Here is a 19,548-nt window from a genome sequence, read left to right on the forward strand (position 1 = left end):
AAAACAAAAAAAAAACGCGTATTTTTCGTCTAAAGGCAATTTGTATTTCGCAGTGGCATCATCTGTAATTTTTGGAAACTTTTAAATGGTAGTAAGTAAAAAAGGAATAAAACGTAAAGGTTCAAAGCTTTCGGCAGCATTTATAGAGTTTTTCGACAGAAGGGGGCGGACGAGTTTTTAGAGTTTAGGGTTTTCAGATTTGGGAACGGTGAAATCCCGGGGATTTCCGATTTCGGGCGAGGTTTCCGACATCAAATTCTCCGGCGGAGCAGACCGGCGTCTTCTTTTTTGTGTCGAGTTGCAGTTTCCGGCACCGTGCAGACCTTCGACAGCTTTCCGGCACCGTGTAGACCTCCGACTGCTACATCCGACCACGCTCTCGTGCTCAGGTAGGCTTTCCGTTAGATTTTTAGTCCATTTTCATATGTGCGTTGGACATTTTGACTTTTTGTTTACGTCCGTTAGTTTCTAATTTTTTTTTTTTTTGTTTTCGATCGATTAGTTTCAAGTTTTTGTTTTCACTCAATTTGCATACGTCTGTTGGTCGTCTACTTTATAGTTTATAGTTTATACTATATACCTCTTGTTTCAGTCTATTTGCATATGTGTTTAAGCAATTGTCTATCGCTGTTAAACTTTGTAGTTTGTACGTTTCTTGCTTTGTGGAATAGTTTTGTTTTCAGTCGATTCGCGTATGTGCTTAGGCAATTGTATGTCGCTGAAATGACGGTCAGATTTTATGGCTTCAGGACCTCAGTTGTTTGATACTTGACAGCTGCATAAAATGCCTAGAGGGAAGGACATGTTTTGGTCACATGCAACTCAAAGCGATGATGGGAAGTTGATTTGTGAATTTTGTTCTGAGCAATATGCCGGAGGAATTACACGATTTAAGTATCATTTGGCTGGACTTCATGGCAATGATGCTGCTCCATGTCCTAATGTGCCTGAAAATGTCAAGCAAAGGGCAATCATAGCTTGTGGAGTTATTTCTGACAGACCCATGAAGAAGGGGAGAATGCAAAGTGGAAGTGAATCACATTCAAGTGTAGGTTCATCATCTTCAGGCAGCAATTTTTTTTGTGGAACTTTGTCTGAGGGAGGAACAGGACAAGGCAACAACAAACAATTCCAGGCATGATGAAAAAAGTAGAAAAAGATTTTGTGGATAAGCTTCTACTGAAAGGTATTGTAATGAATAACTTGCCTTTCAACTTGCTTCAATCAGTGGATTTCAAAAATTTTGTTGCTGCTGCTACAAACTTTGGACCAGGGTACATTCTCCCGAGCTCTGAAACTACTAGATGAAGCAAGAAAAGATGCTCTAGTATATGTTGATGAAATGAAGAAAACATGGACAGAATCTGGATGCACAATTATGTCTCATATTTGGAAAGACACGATTAGAAGCAAGTTCTATATAAACTTATTGGTGAGCTCTCCAACTGGCACCGTATTTTGGAAGGCAAGTCAAGTTGAAAAAGGCCCTAAAAGTGCAGAATTTATAGTTGATTTTTTATCTCCAACTATAGAAGAAATTGGGGCAAACAATGTTGTACAATTGTTACCGATAATGGAAGCAATTATAGAAAAGCAAAACGTATTCTTGAAGGAAAATATCCAAACATTTTTACCACATCTTGTGCTGCCCATTGCATTGACTTAATGCTTGAAGACATTGATAGTTTAGAAGATGTGAAAAATATCATGTGCAAAGCAAGGCAGGCTGTCAAGTTCTTATATAATAAGCAACATGCTTTAGATATAATGAGAACTTATACAAAGGGAAAGGAGTTGAGGAGGCCCGGTGTGACTAGATTTGCCTCTCAATTTATTTGTTTGGATTCCATCTTAAAACAAGAAGAGGGCCTGAAGTTTATGGTTGCCTCCAATGATTGGAGACATGTTGAAAACACTGAAAAAAATGATGCAAAAGAACTTACAAGGCTCATTCAAAATGAAGATTTTTGGAGAAAGGGAAAAGAAAATAATAAGGTTTGTTGAACCATTAGTGAGAGTACTTAAGATGGTAGATGGGGAAGGAGCCACTATGGGCTATTTGTATGAAGCACTTGATAGAGCTAAAGAAACTATCAAGAGTGCATGCAACAACATGAGAGAAAAATATATGCATATTGGAGTATAATTGACAAGAGATGGAACCGTAATTGAACAGTCCCCATATATGCCGCAGCAGCTTATCTAAATCCTCATTTGTTCTGGAATAATAAATAAGGATGAATGATGAAGTTGGGAAGGTTTGGAGTTACAAAGAAAAACTTCTTGTTCCTGAGGATTGTGCAAATATGTCTCTTGAATTGGCCAAATATAAACCAGACATCCATCATTATTTCGTTGTGAGCTATCCATGAATATTATTGACACTTCTCATCCACGTAAGTGTCTCACTTTTTCTGAATTGTTGATGATTGGTTAAATTTTTAATTACAAATTTTGCGACTGTATGATTCTCAATTTTGTTTGTTGTTTTTTTAAATTATGTTAGGTGTTTGGTGGTTGATATGTGGATGTTCTGTTCCTATTCTTCAAAGAGTAGCAATCAAAATTTTAAGCCAGCCATGCAGGTGCATCAGCTTGCGAAAGAAATTGGAGTGCATTTGAAGCTGTTCATACAAAGAAGAGAAGCAATCTTTTACCATCTAGAGTAACTGATTTGTATTCATTAGAATGAACATGCATTTGCAAAGCATGGCTGCAGAAATGGCAAACATAAATGCAGATCGAATCTATATTGACCATGTGAATCCATTTCCAGAAGCAGAAAATTTAGAGGTTGGGTTGTCTTCAGATTTAGAAGAAGAAGATGATGAAGAATGCGGACCAAGTAGAACCAATGAAGAAGATGACTCTACTTCATTGGATGAAGATTAATGCTGTATACAATTCTTTTCCTCGAAGCAATTATATGTGATAGTTACTGGGATGACACTGCTTTTTTTTTTCCCTTTGTGTTTGTATATGTGCCTTTTTTCCTTTCCTTGAAAGTTCACTCTTATAACACCACCACTAACCACATTGTTATCATCTTCCATTGAATTGGCTGACAATTATCAACTCCTGTTTGTGTTGGTCATTTGTTTGTTGGACTTGGAAACATAGCTTCATGGATCAATGTTAACTGAGTTACATGTCAATATTTCTAACAAAATGCAAAGCACGTGGTCAATAATATATTCCTTATTTTTTGCAATTCATCGATATTGTTACTGTCCTGGTAGTGTCAGAACTGCAGGTGGCATTTGCTAGCTGTGACCAAGACAAACAGGGTCATCATTTACATCTCCTGCAGTTCTAGAGAATTACTTGAATGCGGGGCACTACTATCATCCATTCTTTATGCAGTCCAGCAAGTCTTGCTTTCAATGGATGTTGATGGTGGGGAAGGTTTGTTGATTATCCACCTATTGTATTCAGGCTTTTTGATCAGTAACCAAACATTTTTTATTGAATATGCAGCAGAGAGATTTACTGCGGAACAGTCAATATTTGTCTTTTTTTATATTTAATTGTTATTATGACAGTTACAATATTCATTGTCGATTGTGTTGTTTAAAGCTTCAAATGCATATCCAGGGACTTGATCATTCATCTGTACCAATAACATTGCATAAGTTTTGCATAACATTTATTTAAATAACTTTAGAAAATTTTGCCTTATTTTTCTCATTTGGTAAACTCCTTTGCTGCGAAAAACAATTATGCGACACAACTGAAGACAAGCACCCAGTTACATGCTTAGTTCATTCATGAACAAAGAAGGGCTTAAGTTGCCCGGAAGAAAATATTTCGAACACAGATTAGCATTTTGTTTAGCTGAATTGAGCTGATCAGCAACCAGCTGTTGAGTTCATGGCATTTTTCACTTTCTGCAAAAGCAATGTGTGGCCAAAGAAAGTGCTTCATCCACCTGTTCAGGGGCTGAACTCGAATACAAATCAAGTCGAAGATTGTGTCTCTTTATTGGCATAATATGATAATCTGCCTAACCCACCTTGCTTATATTGGCTGCTAGAAGAGCAAGCATCTGTACATGGGTGGAATGCCTGGCAAGGGTTGTTCAACATTTAATGCGCAGAACAGAAAGCGTTTGGTTTGTTTCGAGCATCTTTTCACCTGCTTACAATCAGGAAGACTACTTAGAACCATCGACCTAACATGGCACAAAAATATTCAGTTGGTAATGGTGGTCCAATTGATATACATCGCCGATATGTACGATGATGAGATGCATCAAATCACATGGAAACGAATCATATAGAAAAATGTATAGACTTGCTGTAGGTTGGCTCTTTCCAGTCTGGCTTGAAGCGTGGTTGGAGTCATTAATAAGATACAACTATAGAGAGGGAGAGCTTTGGCGGGCCATGAAGAAGGCCACGGAAAGAAAGAGAGACTGTGCTCTGGTGGGCCATTAAGCCACCACTCAGAGCCCTGAATTTCCACAAGGGCCCATGGAAGAACCTCCCCTATCTAGTTGTTCTTTCCAAGTAAAACCTTTTCCTCATCTTAGGCAATTTCTAAATTTGAGCATTCTATTTTCCTTTTTGCCAATTCCTGATTTACTTTTCTATTTATGACAAAGGGGGAGTGTATGATCAAGAATATTACGGCATTTTACTTGTGATTTTACGTGGTGGAATGTTATAATATACATGTCACCCTCACTATGTCCAAGTCAACTGTAAATGTTTAAAAATGTGTGCATATGACTTCTCGAACCAACCGACGAACCATACTTTTTGTCAAACTTGTAAGGCCTTTTTAGTCTTGAAACTTCTGCTTTTTCCCCATTAATTTTAAGAACTCCCATGCCACTAACTCAAATAGAAGATTGATGAAATTTAGAAAACCAGAAAGGTATTTGAAAAAATTGTTAAGTGGGTGATTACAAAAATATCTCCTTTGACTAGAAAAGAAAAAGTAGTAGAGAAAAAAGAAAAAAACAAGGGTTGTTGGAAAGGACATGATAAGAACTTGCATATCAACCCGGTGATCAGTTGCTGGCGAATGAAGCAATCGTGGTCAGACAGCAAAGTAAAGAATTGGTTTGGAAGTTTGGGTTCTATTTCCTTACAAATGTTTGTATCTGTTACGCGGTCTCGATTGATCTATTTGAAACTGCAGTGAGTAATGTCAACTGAAACCTCTATTTCAAATCAGCTGGTTAACGTTGTGGTTGGATGGCTTTTTTCTTTATTATTATGCATCACTAAAACCATCACAAAAAGTGAATTTTGTCGCTACAAGCCATGGTCAAGTAATTGGTCATTTCCAATATATCTTTTGTGACAGTTTTTATCAATGTAAAATAAATAAAACCATTCGACCATAGAAGTCACTGGTTGATTTCAATTATTCTCTCTCTCTCTCCCTATATATATATACACACACACATGCCTTCGAAGAAACGGTACTCTTCATCCAATTCTTTGACAATCCATTCAGTTGAACAAATGATCTTGTGTGGAGAGCCTGCGGCGGCTGAACCAATTTACAACACGATTTCACATATCTCCATTGGTTATCAAATGTTTGATACAGTGTAATATGTGATACAACTTTTTATTTATTTTGCTAGTTGTCCCGAACCAATTATAAGATTCCTCTTCAATCGACGTTTGTAAGTTCATATCTATGATGGTGCCACGTGTGCGGGCACGCGCACGCTATGACCATTTGTCCATGAAATTTAGTTGGATTTCTCTTTCATACTTACTTTTTTCCTGGAAGTTAACTCATCATTATCAATGTGATCTACAAGGCACCTAAAAGCGCCCCTTCCTAAGTTGGTCACATGTGAACGAGTTAGCTGTCTCAGTCACATAAAGCATAAGTTTTTCCCTTCTCTTCTTTGGACTCAAGGTGTCAAGTGTCAACAGCATGTGGGTTTGTCTCTGGACACATGTGAATTTATTATAAAACTGAAGACATGTGAATTTCAACTTAAACAAATCCTTTGTTATGGAACTAAAACCGGTGAATTTAAACGATATGTTCCGGATTCAATGTTCAGACAGCATAAGTTGGCCTCCAAATGCAGCACCCACGCTAATATCGGCAAACATCCATGATGAAAATGGATGATGGGGTTCTCAGATCTTGAGAATATGATTTGCCATACTATGGAACTGCTCATATCTTTTCAAGGTGAACAAAGTACTTGTAAATTCCTTATTAGACATTAATGTTCCAAATGCACCAAATCTCTCAGATGAATGATGATTTGAAGAGCTTTCTCAAGGGGTAGTGTGAATATTTGCAATGTTCCCTGTTATACGTGGATGATCAGAACTTCTGCACCATCAAGCCATGAAAGCGTAAGAGTTGGTATTCAAGTGCCACCAAATTTTATGCAGCCTACAAGGCTAACTTTTTTTTTTTCATGGACAAAATGCATCATCTATCATGCAATAATATTTATTCTCTATAATATTCAAGTCTAAATCCATCTGATCACTTTGGTCTATTGGCCAGATCGGGAATGCTGAACATTGATCAATAAATTCAAAGGTTTACCAATTAAAGGATGGCTTTTCGAGCTGTTTCATCTCTTTTACATGGAACAAATAAATATAGAATTAAATCAAATTTCCAAAATACCCTTCTAGAAATTATCATGTAGTCTTTGAAACTCATTAATTAGTCGTTTTATTGAAGAAAATAGTTAAAAAAAATCACTTTGGATTCATCCAGTTCTGGACATCACCTAGAGATTCATTGTCACGAAAGTTCACAAGACACTGACAAGTCCTAGCAGGCCCAAATACCATCTTATTCGTTTCAGAATAATGAAAATACAGTGACCTGCTCAGTCGGTCCAATTCAACACCGCTAGCTTAAGCACATCAAAATGGACTATGTATCTGATTCAAGAATATATATATATATATATATATATATATATATATATATATATATATATATATATATATATATATATATATATATATTGGTTTTGGTGAATTATCCAAGTTGATGCTGATAAAATGTTTCCCATATTTAAGAAAGTTGAGATGTTCTAAGTTGTTTTCCGAAGGTTTTACCTCGTTGAAAAACATCGTTAGAAAATTGATAATATGTCGCTGCAGTAAACAACCGGATCAGCTTTCAAAAATACCCATGAGATGACATTAATCAATAACCATGTTTTTCAAGAGCTTTATTACTACAGCAATGTTAATGTGAAGGGATGGCCGCAGACAGCTTCTTACATCCTTATGCTTTCTTTTCAATTATAATTCACTTTGCATGTGTAAATCGGGACGAAAAAAGTTTCTCTGTACATATTATGCTCTAGGCTTATTCACTAGACTTATACAGATCATAACATATGCTCTAGGCGTATTTCCTAAACTTATATGGATCATATTGATGCTCCTCACTCTGGAACTCTCCGACCATATCTTTTTGAAAGCTCCCTAATGAGAGGCTTCTCATTAGCACCATGCGGCCCATCAAAAGTATCATGCTTCGAGATGCTCTCAACCTGAAATTAACGGATCAAAGTTACAAAACTTAGCAGGAACCAGAAAAGTTCAATGAACTATGAACCTCCACTCACCCATGTCCTAAGTGGAGTAAAGCATGCTTTAACACCTTCAAACTTTGGCTGAAGGAGACTTTTTCCTTTCACCTTAATGTCCTCGTTCTTCCCGACATAGAGAAAAAATAATGAAGGTTAAACCATCAAAACAGTAGCATAAGTACACAGGTATATTTATGCAGTACAAGGATATGAGCAAATTGCTATTCGAAGTATACACAGTTCTTGTTGTACGTGCATGCATATGACTTTATAGTTTATACCAAACCAGTACTATCAGTCTCAACAAAAATATGGTCAACGCAATTCCAAGTGTTGTATTGCATCATAAACTCTAAGAGTCTAAATAGATAGACATGTTAAGCACTGAGCTATACATAATGAAGAAACTGGCAGTGAATTGTAGGATCAATTTGAAGTTCCTAAGCAGAATGGTATATCCATGCGTTTACTCACTAAAACATCCACAACAGAGAACTGCGTTTCTTTCCACCTTCGCAATAATTAGTTTCCTTCTCCCACAATAGAAAATGGTCATTACGCCCATGAACGTGCAATATCCAGATATAGGTTATTCTCATGTTCCAAAATTTCAGCCTTGAGTAATGGAAACTGGACACTGTCAGACGGATTATTTAACAAATCTCACTGTATCATTCATCTAAACTTAAGATAATATGAAGACCAGTTGATTGCTGTCAAAATGAGAAACTTAAGCAATCAGCTATCTCGTTCAGAGAACAAGTTACAAAAGGTACTGCAAATTATTTCAATCTACGGCATGCGCTTCACTGGCTGAAGCACATGCCTCACAGTGGTCCACACTTGAAGCCTGAGACAAGCTTCAGGAAAAGTATTACCTTTTAGTAAAAAATTAAAACAAAGGTTCACACATGATGCGCCTAATGATAAGCAAGGCATTAATGATGACCTTTTAGGCACCTGCAAGTAGTGAGGATGACATGGTTTGCCATCCTGTCACATGCAAAAAGCCCATTTTGTGCAACAGGTGGAACCGTGGAAGTGAGCCTAATCTATGTTTTGTACTTTTTTTTTATGCAAAATACCAACTTATTACAATAAGAAAAATAAAGAGAACAAATTTTTTTTATTTCTTCAACAATTTCATAGTTAACAATTACGCATAGTACTTCTATTTACATGCAAAAGTAACAATCAAGTGATCTATTTTAATATATTGCATTTTAAAAAGATTAAATGGATAATCTCAAAATTTTCAAAAATAAAGAGACATGATATTTTTCTTAGAAGTTTTTTGGTGACCATCTGTAATGTTCTATACAAATTCCGAAAGAATGTTGTCACTTGCTGCATGACAAAAGTAAAAATTATCTAAAGACCATCCAACTTTTGGATGATTTAGATAATAATGTGATGTAAATGTATTTTATTGTGCTTTTAGTTTTTTTTGTCAAGTTTTCACTATTTGTATGAATATTATATGTTTTATAATTATAATCATGAAAATTATGCCTCACCTCATGATGGACTCACTGCCTCGGTTCGCCTCATGACATTTAACAACATTTGTATTTATATCACAAAGCAGCATTTTATGGCATTATATCTCACTAGGGATCATGACAGTTATTCGTAGCCCTCTGACAACTGGTCATTTAGCCTGACATTCTCCTACTCGACTAAAGAAAAATGCCTGAGCAATGGAAGGTTAGTAATGCAGATTATAGTTGACTGCTTGAACAGTAATAATATGTTGTACTTACAGATTGCAAGTCTAACTGTGAGGCAGCAAAAGCAAATGTGATAGTTGCAGCCCCAAAAACAATCATTGTAGCAACAACAAAAGCTTTTCCAACTACAGAAAAGGAAGACAACATAAGAGACTCCCAGAGAAAATACTTCTATCCAGCTAAAATAACTAGAAAAATCATGGCTGACAGAGATTTTGGTATAAAGTTAGGGGCAAACTAATTTCACAAGAATGAAACTGCTAGGAACAATTTGTGCTATATACATTCTCCACGGACAGAAAACGTTTTCAAAGGGTCCACTATTCTGCAGACGAAACTTATGGAGAGAGAATATTTTTCAGGAGTTCTTGCATCTAAATAGCGAATGAAGATGGTTGCATGTAAGAGTTTTCTATCCTAACAAAAACTGGTCCCACAAACGAAACTGAATTATAGGTGATTATAACCCTTGAGGAAAATAATTTAGATGACCAAGACCGTACCTGAACTAACAGATTGGTTTTTGGATATATGAAAACAATCTCTCAGTTAAAACTGGTTGACAAAACATCAGAAGTCCAAAGATTTATTGTCCTTATGGTAGGTGAGCTATGACTATGTTTTTCTTCTTTAAAAGAACATTAGGTTCCATGTAAAGAACGGATCACAACTAGCAGAAATTTCATTATGGAACCAAAGACATGTTCAAGATTTTCCTGGAAATTAGTAGTAGAAAGTCATGCTGACAACAGATGATGAGCAAATTATTTCACTGACATGGGACTTACTTTGTGAAATTCCCTCAGCCATGGCCCTCAATTTCTTAGCATCACTATTTGTGGCCTTGTCACGCCTTAATTCGTTCGCTGTTGAGGCTGGAATTGACTGATCAGAATTGGGCAAGCTCCACCTATTAAATCATTTAGATTTTTCACATCATCAATACTTTGTGTGGCTTCATTTTGCAAACTTACTTCACCAGACTCCAGAGCTAATGATAAATAGGGAATGTGTTCACCTAGTTGATTCCAGTGATTGAAGTTAAAGCTAGTACTAAAGGGCACTACACAATTACAAATTAAATAAGGGGAACACATATTGACACTGTTCATGTAAATAGCAAGATCAATTTAACATACTCTGTGGATGCTTTAATGGGACACATACATGTAAAACCAGTAATGGCTTGAGTAACACACTTTAAATCAGTTAAGATTGTCATTGGTTTGTTCCTAGAATTTTTATTGCATTGAACTGTCACTTGTCTGAAGACTCAGGAATAAAGCAAGCAGGAGGTAAGCAGAGAAAGCAAGGATAATATAGCAACAAAGTGAAAATCTCAAGAAACTCATTGTTGATTTGTTTGGAGTCTTGGACATCTTATTATTCAGGCAACAGTGCATGATTAGAGCAGTAATTCTTACAATTACATAATGAGATATATACAAAGACCTAGTAAAATTCTACGTGCCTTACGTTGAATGATGATTACATGTTTGGCCACATTTTCTCTATCATCATTTTCAAGTTACAAATGGTCCGTTTGATTGATGACTTGTGCTTAAGGAATCAATGTCCTGTCTTAGTCTAGCCATTTAATGAATATGTTAGGTACAAGGATTCTATAACAAACAAATTGAATATGCTTCTATTAGTTGAAAATGTTGATTAAGAGAATTAACCAATTAAGTATTATTCCCTTGGTTAGATGTTGATAATCACAATAAATATCCAGTTCATCAAGTCAAGTGAACGATGTATACTGAGATTGCAACCATTACAGATGCCACCGATCCCAATTTGACTTCCTTCTTAGATGAAGTGATGTTGTCTTGCATTCCACTAGTCCAAAATATGATGTTTCTTCGCATAGGCACACAACATGCTGAGACATTCATTATTATGTTGGCATCTCAAATCCAATCGTACAGGATAAACACTCATAATTAAAGGACTTTTTTCTCGTTTTTGCTAGCCATTTCTCTTGTGTTACTTTTTGGATACAACGACATATCAAAAGATAGAATTTACTGTACCTAGATGCGAATTTGAGGGTTAAGCACAATGTTTGGCTCTGGGAAACTGTAGTCATAGATTCAGACATCTACCCTTGTGAATATTATGTACTTATTTTCCTGCTCAATGCAGAAATAAATATCTGTCATCAGCTTCTCTTTTCTAATTAATAGAAATATGTGATTTTCTTTGCAATCTTTGGTACTTTTCTTTAACATATTTATAGGACTTCTTTATTGAGGAAAAATATTTGGCAGAGTCCTCTACGAACATGGACACTAAAAGATTTTTAAGTTATCAAACACACCTTTCGATTAAAATTTAACTAGTCACTCATGTAGTTCGGTCTCATGATTTAATAATGGTCGCACAATTATTTTTCACGGTCTCCAGTATTGAAAAAGGAAGAAAGGAGCAGTTAATTGGACTTCTCCAATGCTTTTAACTTCCGGGCTACTAGTTTGAACATAAAAGATTTTGCACTTAATCCTTCGCCAATTATATTCTTAGAGTCCTTCACCCACTAAGTAACTGGTCAATTTTGTACAACTTTGGCCAACATCAACCGATAAATTGTATAGTTCTCGTCTACAAATATCGCAAAAGACCCAGATAAAAAACTGGTGAAATCATAACCAAGAAAAGCAAGCAAAGAGTTGGTGAAGCAAAAAACAAACATACATAAATCATAAAGGATGCATCCATCTATACGAGCAAGTGCTTGCATAGAGAATTTGAATGTATTGTCGTTTTAAAATATCAACTAATCAAGGACAAATAATTGATGAGGAAAACAGAGAAGTCAGTGGTTGTTGTTCTTTCATTCATGCATAAAATTCAGGAAATTCTGTGGAATTAAAATAAGTTACGCTAAACTCCTTGTGTCCGACAAGCGGCAGTTCCACTAAATCCTTTGCTTCTAAATACACGGGAAAGACACCCAAAATAGAAAAAAGAAGAAGAAGAAGAAGAAGAAGGAAAGCCTCAAAGTAGCATTTCTCGAGCACAAGTTATGATCGGAGAGTTAAAACTTACTAAGTAATTAACATAATACTTTATAATGGAGAAGCAGAATAAGAAAAAGCAAGACAATTTCATCCAGCTCGTAGCTAATTCGGTAAATTGAACAAAGAAACTCCAATGTAAAACCGAAAGGTGATCACGACAACTTTCCATTAAACCAACGAGAAAGACGATAAAAATAGCCTAAAAGCCATGTCAAGTCAACCCAAGAAAAGCTCCCAACCTTCTCGGGCCAAAAGTAACCGGCGGCAAGGAGACGAAAGCACGAAGTGGGTTCACTGCGTCCAGGGAACGGCGAGAAGAAGGATCCGATGAATTGGGGAGCGACCATTTGGAGTAGGCAGAGAGTGTGGACAGCGAGGACGGCCGATCGGTCTTCAACGGGAGGGAGTGGCGAAGGACCTCAGGGAGGACGTCGGCGGCCGCCGACGAGGAGGAAGCTGGTGGGGAGGACGACGGAGAAGGAGGAGAGGGAAGTCTCTGAGCGAGACGAGCCGCAGCGTGCTTGGACTCCTGAAGGAAGAAGGAGCCCTCCTTGCTCGCCAATCGCCCCGCCAAGAAGCTCATCCCCCTTTCCCTCTCTCTCCCCCGGAAGTTCAGGCTCTGAATGGTCCTCGCGTCCCATTCGTATATGAGGCTGAGCCATGTTATTTTCATGTAGGTCCATCCTTTATAGGATATTGACGTATTCGAGCTTCAATTTTATTTCTATTTTCCCAGTCCGGTTATAGCATTTGAAAATAGTGCTTGTGAATCGTGACTAATTTTGCTAGTAAAGTTAATTCTTCATCAAGTGATATTAGCACTCAAAAAACTCAACAAAAAAAATGAAGTCATGAAAGTACAATATTGTAGTATACCATAGGTTGATTTAAATTTCAAAGCAACTTGGACTCAAAGACAGGAAGAAGGTTGAAGAATGATGTCGATTTTAGTCTTTCTATTTGCATGACATCAAAATTGGATGTTTCCTCTTCTAACCTAAAAAAATTGGAACGTATAGAGAGTTGCCTGAATTTCGAACTCTGATACCAACTTTTTGACAAACCCCACAACTACAATAGACTTCCTTAAGGAAAATTAAATACAACAAGTTCAGGCGAGTTTATATGCATGCCAAGGAATTAACCAAGCATTAAAACTGATCATTACATATTAATATTATATAATTTGATCGAATGTAATTGATTTACATCTTTAGTCAACAAAGATCAAAGAAGAAGAAAATAATAAAAACACATCACGAGTCATCGTCAACGGGCAGCTCTAAGCGACAGACTGGGCAAGAATGCGCTCGTTTAAGCCATGCCAAGATGCAGCCTTCATGAAACTCGTGGGAGCAAGGCATCTTAGCTAAGCAGTCTCCTCTGCCAACTTCATCCTGGCAAACCACGCACATCTTCTGCTCAGAAATCTCCTCCTCCTGGTCGTCGACCTTCTTCCTCTCCAAGGCATCCACCGAAGCCTTTGATGCAGGAGCCGGCGGCGGCTCATAAGCAAACAGAGAATCGCCGGCAGCCAAATCCTCTGTCTCCGCGAGAAAAAACTCCACCAACTGCTCCTCCAAAGCGTCAGTCATATCATCGGCGCCGGCAACCCCCCACTCCTCGTCCCTGAGCGCCTGATAAGTCAAGGTGGTAGTCGACACTACCACCAGAGACTCGTCGGGTCCCACCACCGTCCGGCGATCTCCCGGCTGGATGAAGTCCCACAGCTCTCCTAAAACATGGCCGACCCACCCGACCAGCCGCTCGCACCGGACATCGGAGAAGTGTCGCACGACGTGCTGCGCCACGTCCTCTCGGGTCTGTAAGCTGCTCCGATCCACGACGACGGAGCTTCTGAACAAGTTGAGAAGACGAAGATGCGCCGGCGTCTCCGTTGAACGTCCTTCTTGACGACCACCTTCAGCTCCTCTGGTTTGGAAAAGGATCATCGTTTGGAATTTCAAATGCACCGTTCCTGAAGCCGTCCCATGCTCCTCAGATCTTGGTTCCAGCGATCCCATTGCGAAACTGCGATTCGATGTGCGAATCGTCGACCTCAACATCTCTCCCTCAACGTCTTCTGCAGATTGGAACTCAGAAGTTCGGACAGTGCTTAACTAATAGATGAAGAGATATAGATAGCAACAAGCATCAAAGCGGGAGCGCCTACCCTTCTCATTTATCTTGATTAGATATGCATTTTTTGATTGATATAAAGCTGGACGTATATCTAAAATCTCCAAACCAAAGCTCTCCTAGCTGAGTGGATTAAATGTTGATGCAGTTTAGACCGGTAGTTGAATATGTATCTCTCTAAATTGCAGGCGTAACTGAGTCTTAGATTGGCTTCTTAGTTGTTAGACTGGGAGTTGTTTTAGATAAATATATATATATATATCTCTAATTACGTTATGTTTATGCCATCTTGATATGTTAACTACCTGCACGTTTTAAAACTTATCAACTGACTAGTCTACTGAGTAGATATGTTTTAAGATAAGATCTTTGTTGAGAGAGAGAGAACTCATGTTAGAAGGAGCGCACCATTTTTTATTTGGCAATTTTCTCAATTCTGTTCTCAAACTTTATATGTGGAATTGGAACAAATAAATGTGTTATAGTAAAAGGATATGTGTTCTTAGTCTTATTGTCATCTCATAAATATTATTTTATATTTATTTATTATTTTATATTTTTTATCTTAAATACATGAATGTACAAATGTTTGAGCATGCAAGTAAATGCACATGTTGATAGTAGAATTCACCCTCGACGTATGCTCATTTATGTAACTCAATTTGTATTAATCATGGGCTTCAAAAAGAAAATCACCAGTTGACCAGAGACAAAAGGTTAAGCTGCGCAATATAAGCGTCACAATAGGTCTAACATGGCGCTTTCCTTTAGTATCAGAAATGAGGGTATTCTCTGGCGCTATATTACCACTAAAACCATAGTTAACTTTTTTAATCGGCATCCACGAAAATGCAATTTCCTTTAATATCAGAAATGAGGGTATTCTCTGGCGCTATATTACCACTAAAACCATAGTTAACTTTTTTAACTGGCATCCACAAAAATGCAAGTGAAAACTCTAGCACCATATTAGCACCATAGTTAATTTTTTTAAATTGAAGTCTCATTCCTGGTGAATGTTCCTTATCCTCCCTGGTGGGGAGCAGAAACTGCTTGTCACTTAAGGACCGTTTAATGGGCAGGAAATATCCTGTAGCACTAGAAATAAAATTCAAACTTTTAAAATTTTCTTTTTGCCCATCAAACGTGGGATGAAAAAAACTTACCATTGGTTCGGTTTTCGGAAACTGTTTTTAGAAAATTCCATCTCACCCCAAGGGGTAAAAAAAAATTTATGAAAAAAAAAAACGTTGGCTTCTTCTTCTCGCATCAACATCACCCAACCTCACCCTCTCGTCTGCTGCCATTCCTCAACAAACTATCTGCCGCCCTCCTTCACCTATGAAACTCTCCACTAGGTGGAGACAAGCAGATGGTTTCTGGGCTAAAACCCTCGGCACCTTCTGCCTGGACTGTGCCTCCTCTCTTTGCAAACTCTCCACACCCTCCACCTCTAGTAGGTTTGTTCAACCAGTCAAGCTCGACTTGAAGTTGTTCGATAAACTTGACTTGAACTCGACTTGTTTATTAAATGAGTCGAGTTTGAGATATGAAATGAACTTGATAACCTAAACAAGTCGAGTCCGAGTTAAGTGGGCTCGGCTCGGTTAAACTTAGTAAGCTCGAGAAAGAAAATATATAAAATATATCTCATAAAATTATGAAAAAAAATAAATTGATCAAATGGGTACACACGTGGCTAGTATATGACTAGTATATGAGAGGTCCAATGCTCAAGTCTACATGCCACCTCTTTCTTTAAACTTTTTTTTTTAATGAAATGCTTGGCCTGACTCAAACCAATCTTTTGCTCGAACCGAGTTCGAGTTTTAAGAACTGGAATCGAGTCAAGCTCTATTAATGAAAACAAACCCGAGTAGAGCTCAAGCCAAGTTCGAGTTTCTTTCAAGACATGGGCTTCGGTGAAAAAGAAGGGTGGAGAAAAGCTCCACTGAAGAAAAAAATAGTGAAAATGTGTCCAAACCCTTGTGTTTTTGTCAAAAATTTTCAATTCAACCCCACAAGTTTACATGTTTTTTTAAATGGTTGGGTATCTTTTAAAACAATTACGTAGACACCCCACAATTAAGCTTCACATTAACTAGATTGTGTAATCCTCCCATCTTGCACAACCTACATTAATTGATTCAGTGGCCTTTTAAGGGTAGGAAGAACGCCCTTAGTCTGAGCAACAAAATATCATGTAATCAATGGCAGACTCAAAATTTTTTGGCTAAGGGTACAGTAAGTTTAAATTTCAAACTTTAAGGAGCACTCATACACAAAAAGCTTAAAATTAATGAGGTCTATATATGTAAATAAAGAAATTTTGTGGGCTGGTGTGGGCAATTGCCCACACCAGCTACAATGTAGCTCCACTTCTGCATGTACAGAGTCTACTTACAACAAGTCTTATGACATATACAACAAAATTTATAAGAAAATATACAAAAGATGCTGGTCACATTTATCAGAACGATATACTTATGAAAAAATGAGTACATTACAAGAAAATAAGAAAAAGGAAAAAGAATGAAGGAAAAGAGGGAATGAAGAATAAACGAATCTGGGAAGCCAAAAAAGGGGAAAACGAGAAGTCACGTTGGGAGAAGAAAGAAAAAGGAGAAGAGAAAGGGAGAAGAGAAAGGGAGAAGGATGAAAGAAAAATAAATCATTTCATCTTTTTTAAAATCGTCCTAAAAATTGTTCAGAGAGTTGGCTATTTTCAGTATCTTTTTTTTTGTGAATTTTAAAATTTAAATATTGGAAAAGAAATTTGCTGTTTCTTACATTACAATTCTGCGAAATTCAAGATATGCATAACTTGTCACATTTGAAGAATTTTGTACGGAATCATTTTACTGAAAATTATCTACACTTTAATTCTTTTTGAAAAATCATTTGATCTGTACCGAAAAAGAAAAATCCATGAGTCTTCTTCCAAGAAAATTCAATCTAAGAACCATGATAGAAGAATCGATCATATTGGAACAGATTTATCTCAGCATATTCTGCAAGATCCATTGGGATTAATATAAGATTGTCTCTGTTATTCCCATTCCTGCGTATATATGAATGCATTAGTTCTCCAATTTCCCAGCAAGAACAAAGATACGGATGCAATCACTGGAATATCTTCGATCGTGAAAGAGAGAATGAAGTCAGCAACACAATGTGGAAGATGCGAACACTAGAGAGAGAGAGAGAGAGAGTGGAACGTGTGCCCAAATACTCAAAGCTGAAAAGCATATGAGAATCTAGCTGCGTTTATATATATATATATATATATATATATATATATAGAGAGAGAGAGAGAGAGAGAGAGAGAGAAAGAGGGGGGAGAGAGAGAGAGAGAGAGAGAGAGAGAAAGAGAGGAGGTTGAGGGACTTCTTTGCCTAATGTTGGTATATGTTTGCATTGTCAATATAGACGAAGGATGAAAAATTATCAACATATGATATATTATATATCTGATAAAATGTTGAGTTACATCTTTAATATTATATATCTGATAAAATGTTCTTTAATCAACAAACATGATCGAAGAAGAAAAGAAGTAGTAAAAATGCATGAAATCTGTCAATAATCATCAGTCGGCAACTCATGGCGACAGACAGGGCAAGAATGGGCTTGTCGAAGCCATGCCAGGATGCAGCCTTCATGAAATTCATGGGAGCAAGGCATTCTAGCCAGGCAGTCTCCTCTACCAACTTCAGCCTGGCAAACCACGCACGTATTCTGGCCATTTTCCTCCGCCTTCTTCCTCTCCAAGGCATCTACGGACGCCTTCGACGCTGGGGCCGGCACCGCCTCGTAAGCAAACAGAGCATCGTCGTCGGCCAACTCCTCCAAATCGTCGGCAAGATCCATCTCCTCCTGAGCTTCCGTCATATCTTCTGTCGGATCCTCCAAATCGCCGTCAACATCTTCCCGGGAGTCCATTGAGTGATAAGTGACGGTGGTAGTCAACGATACCGTCTGAACCTCGCCGGGACTCAACGCCGCCCGGCCATCTCCCGGCTGCAGGATCAAGTCGCACATCTCAATTGCAACATGGTCGGCCCAACCGAGAAGCAACCCGCACTCGTGATCGGAGAAGTGTCGCCGGACGTGCTCCACGACTTCCTCTCGTGTCCGCAAGCTGCTGCGGGTCACGATGACGGAGCTCGTGAACAAGCGGAGAACATGAACCGCCGGAGTCTCCGTTGAACCACCTACTTCACCACCACCTTCAGCTCCTCCGGTTTCTGAACAGATCCTTGTCTGGAAATGCAGATGCACCATTGCTGAAGCCGTCGCGTGATGTCCAGTTCTTGGTTCCGGCGCCGCCACCGTGGAACTGCGAGTAAACGAGCTAACAGTCGTCCTCAACATCTCTCTCTCTCTCTCGCTCTCCCTCTCCGATCTTCTGCAGATTGGAAGTACTCGAGCTGCGGTGCTTAAGCAATTAATCTATGAAGAGATATGTAAAGCAACAAGCACGAAGATCTGGAAACTCATGCCGCTTGATTTATCTCCATTCTCGGTTAATTCAATATTTTTTAATAGATATATGTGTAGAATCTGGAACTCGAAACTCATGCCGCTTGCTTTATCTCCATTCTTGATTAATTCAATATTTTTTAATAGATATATGTGTAGAAGCTGGAAATATATAGAGATATATATCTAAATCCAGATGGCAACAACCGTTTACGTGGATAGGATTCGGATGCAGCTTAGACTTGTAGGTGAATATATATATCTCTCTAAATCGTAAGCAGATCTAAATCTGAGATAGTTGTCTTAGTTATCAGATTGAAATTGCTTCAGCCGTCCCAACTGTTCATTTATTTTCCAAACTTATCTACTGGACGCACCATTTTTTATTTTGCAGTTTTCTCATTTGTTTTCACAATTTTTTTTTATGGAATTGGAACACATAAATGTATGTTCTAACTGTAGGATATATATCATCTTAGTACGCTCACTACTAATTAAATGGAAATTGACATTTGAAGAATTTACATGGAATCATTTTATTGAATTGAGCTTGACCCACATAAATTTTAGCTAATGACATTGACTGAATGCGTGCAATTGGGTTCTCCATCTCATCATCATGTTCTTC

At 37.8% G+C, this 19,548-nt stretch overlaps 2 protein-coding genes across 2 annotated transcripts; both read right to left on the minus strand.

The window, feature by feature from the left end:
• Positions 1–7,151: 7,151 nt before the first annotated feature.
• LOC116245316 (uncharacterized) lies at positions 7,152–12,914 on the minus strand. Its single transcript, XM_031616949.1, has 5 exons — positions 12,539–12,914; positions 10,065–10,186; positions 9,310–9,401; positions 7,583–7,669; positions 7,152–7,507 (listed from the first exon to the last, which is right to left on the minus strand). Exons 1-5 carry the CDS (start codon positions 12,880–12,882, stop codon positions 7,400–7,402), a joined length of 753 nt encoding a protein of 250 aa, XP_031472809.1. The 5' UTR covers positions 12,883–12,914; the 3' UTR covers positions 7,152–7,399.
• A 641-nt stretch (positions 12,915–13,555) lies between these two features.
• Positions 13,556–14,323, minus strand: LOC116245314 (probable E3 ubiquitin-protein ligase RHC2A). Its single transcript, XM_031616947.1, has one exon. It carries the CDS (start codon positions 14,321–14,323, stop codon positions 13,556–13,558), a length of 768 nt encoding a protein of 255 aa, XP_031472807.1.
• Positions 14,324–19,548: the final 5,225 nt, after the last annotated feature.

This window comes from Nymphaea colorata, unplaced genomic scaffold (assembly GCF_008831285.2).
Source record: "Nymphaea colorata isolate Beijing-Zhang1983 unplaced genomic scaffold, ASM883128v2 scaffold0638, whole genome shotgun sequence".
Taxonomy (NCBI): Eukaryota; Viridiplantae; Streptophyta; class Magnoliopsida; order Nymphaeales; family Nymphaeaceae; genus Nymphaea; species Nymphaea colorata.

What these genes read in the sequence shown, in the direction of transcription:
- LOC116245316 (XM_031616949.1), bottom strand. Translation starts at nt 12,882, where the DNA reads ATGAGCTTCTTGGCGGGGCGATTGGCGAGCAAGGAGGGCTCCTTCTTC. An exon ending in CACAGTTAGACTTGCAATCT is followed by an intron (nt 7,670 to 9,309) that starts GTAAGTACAACA and finishes TATGTCGGGAAG; the next exon opens with AACGAGGACATTAAGGTGAA. An exon ending in TTACTCCACTTAGGACATGG is followed by an intron (nt 7,508 to 7,582) that starts GTGAGTGGAGGT and finishes CGTTAATTTCAG; the next exon opens with GTTGAGAGCATCTCGAAGCA.
- LOC116245314 (XM_031616947.1), bottom strand. Translation starts at nt 14,323, where the DNA reads ATGGGATCGCTGGAACCAAGATCTGAGGAGCATGGGACGGCTTCAGGA.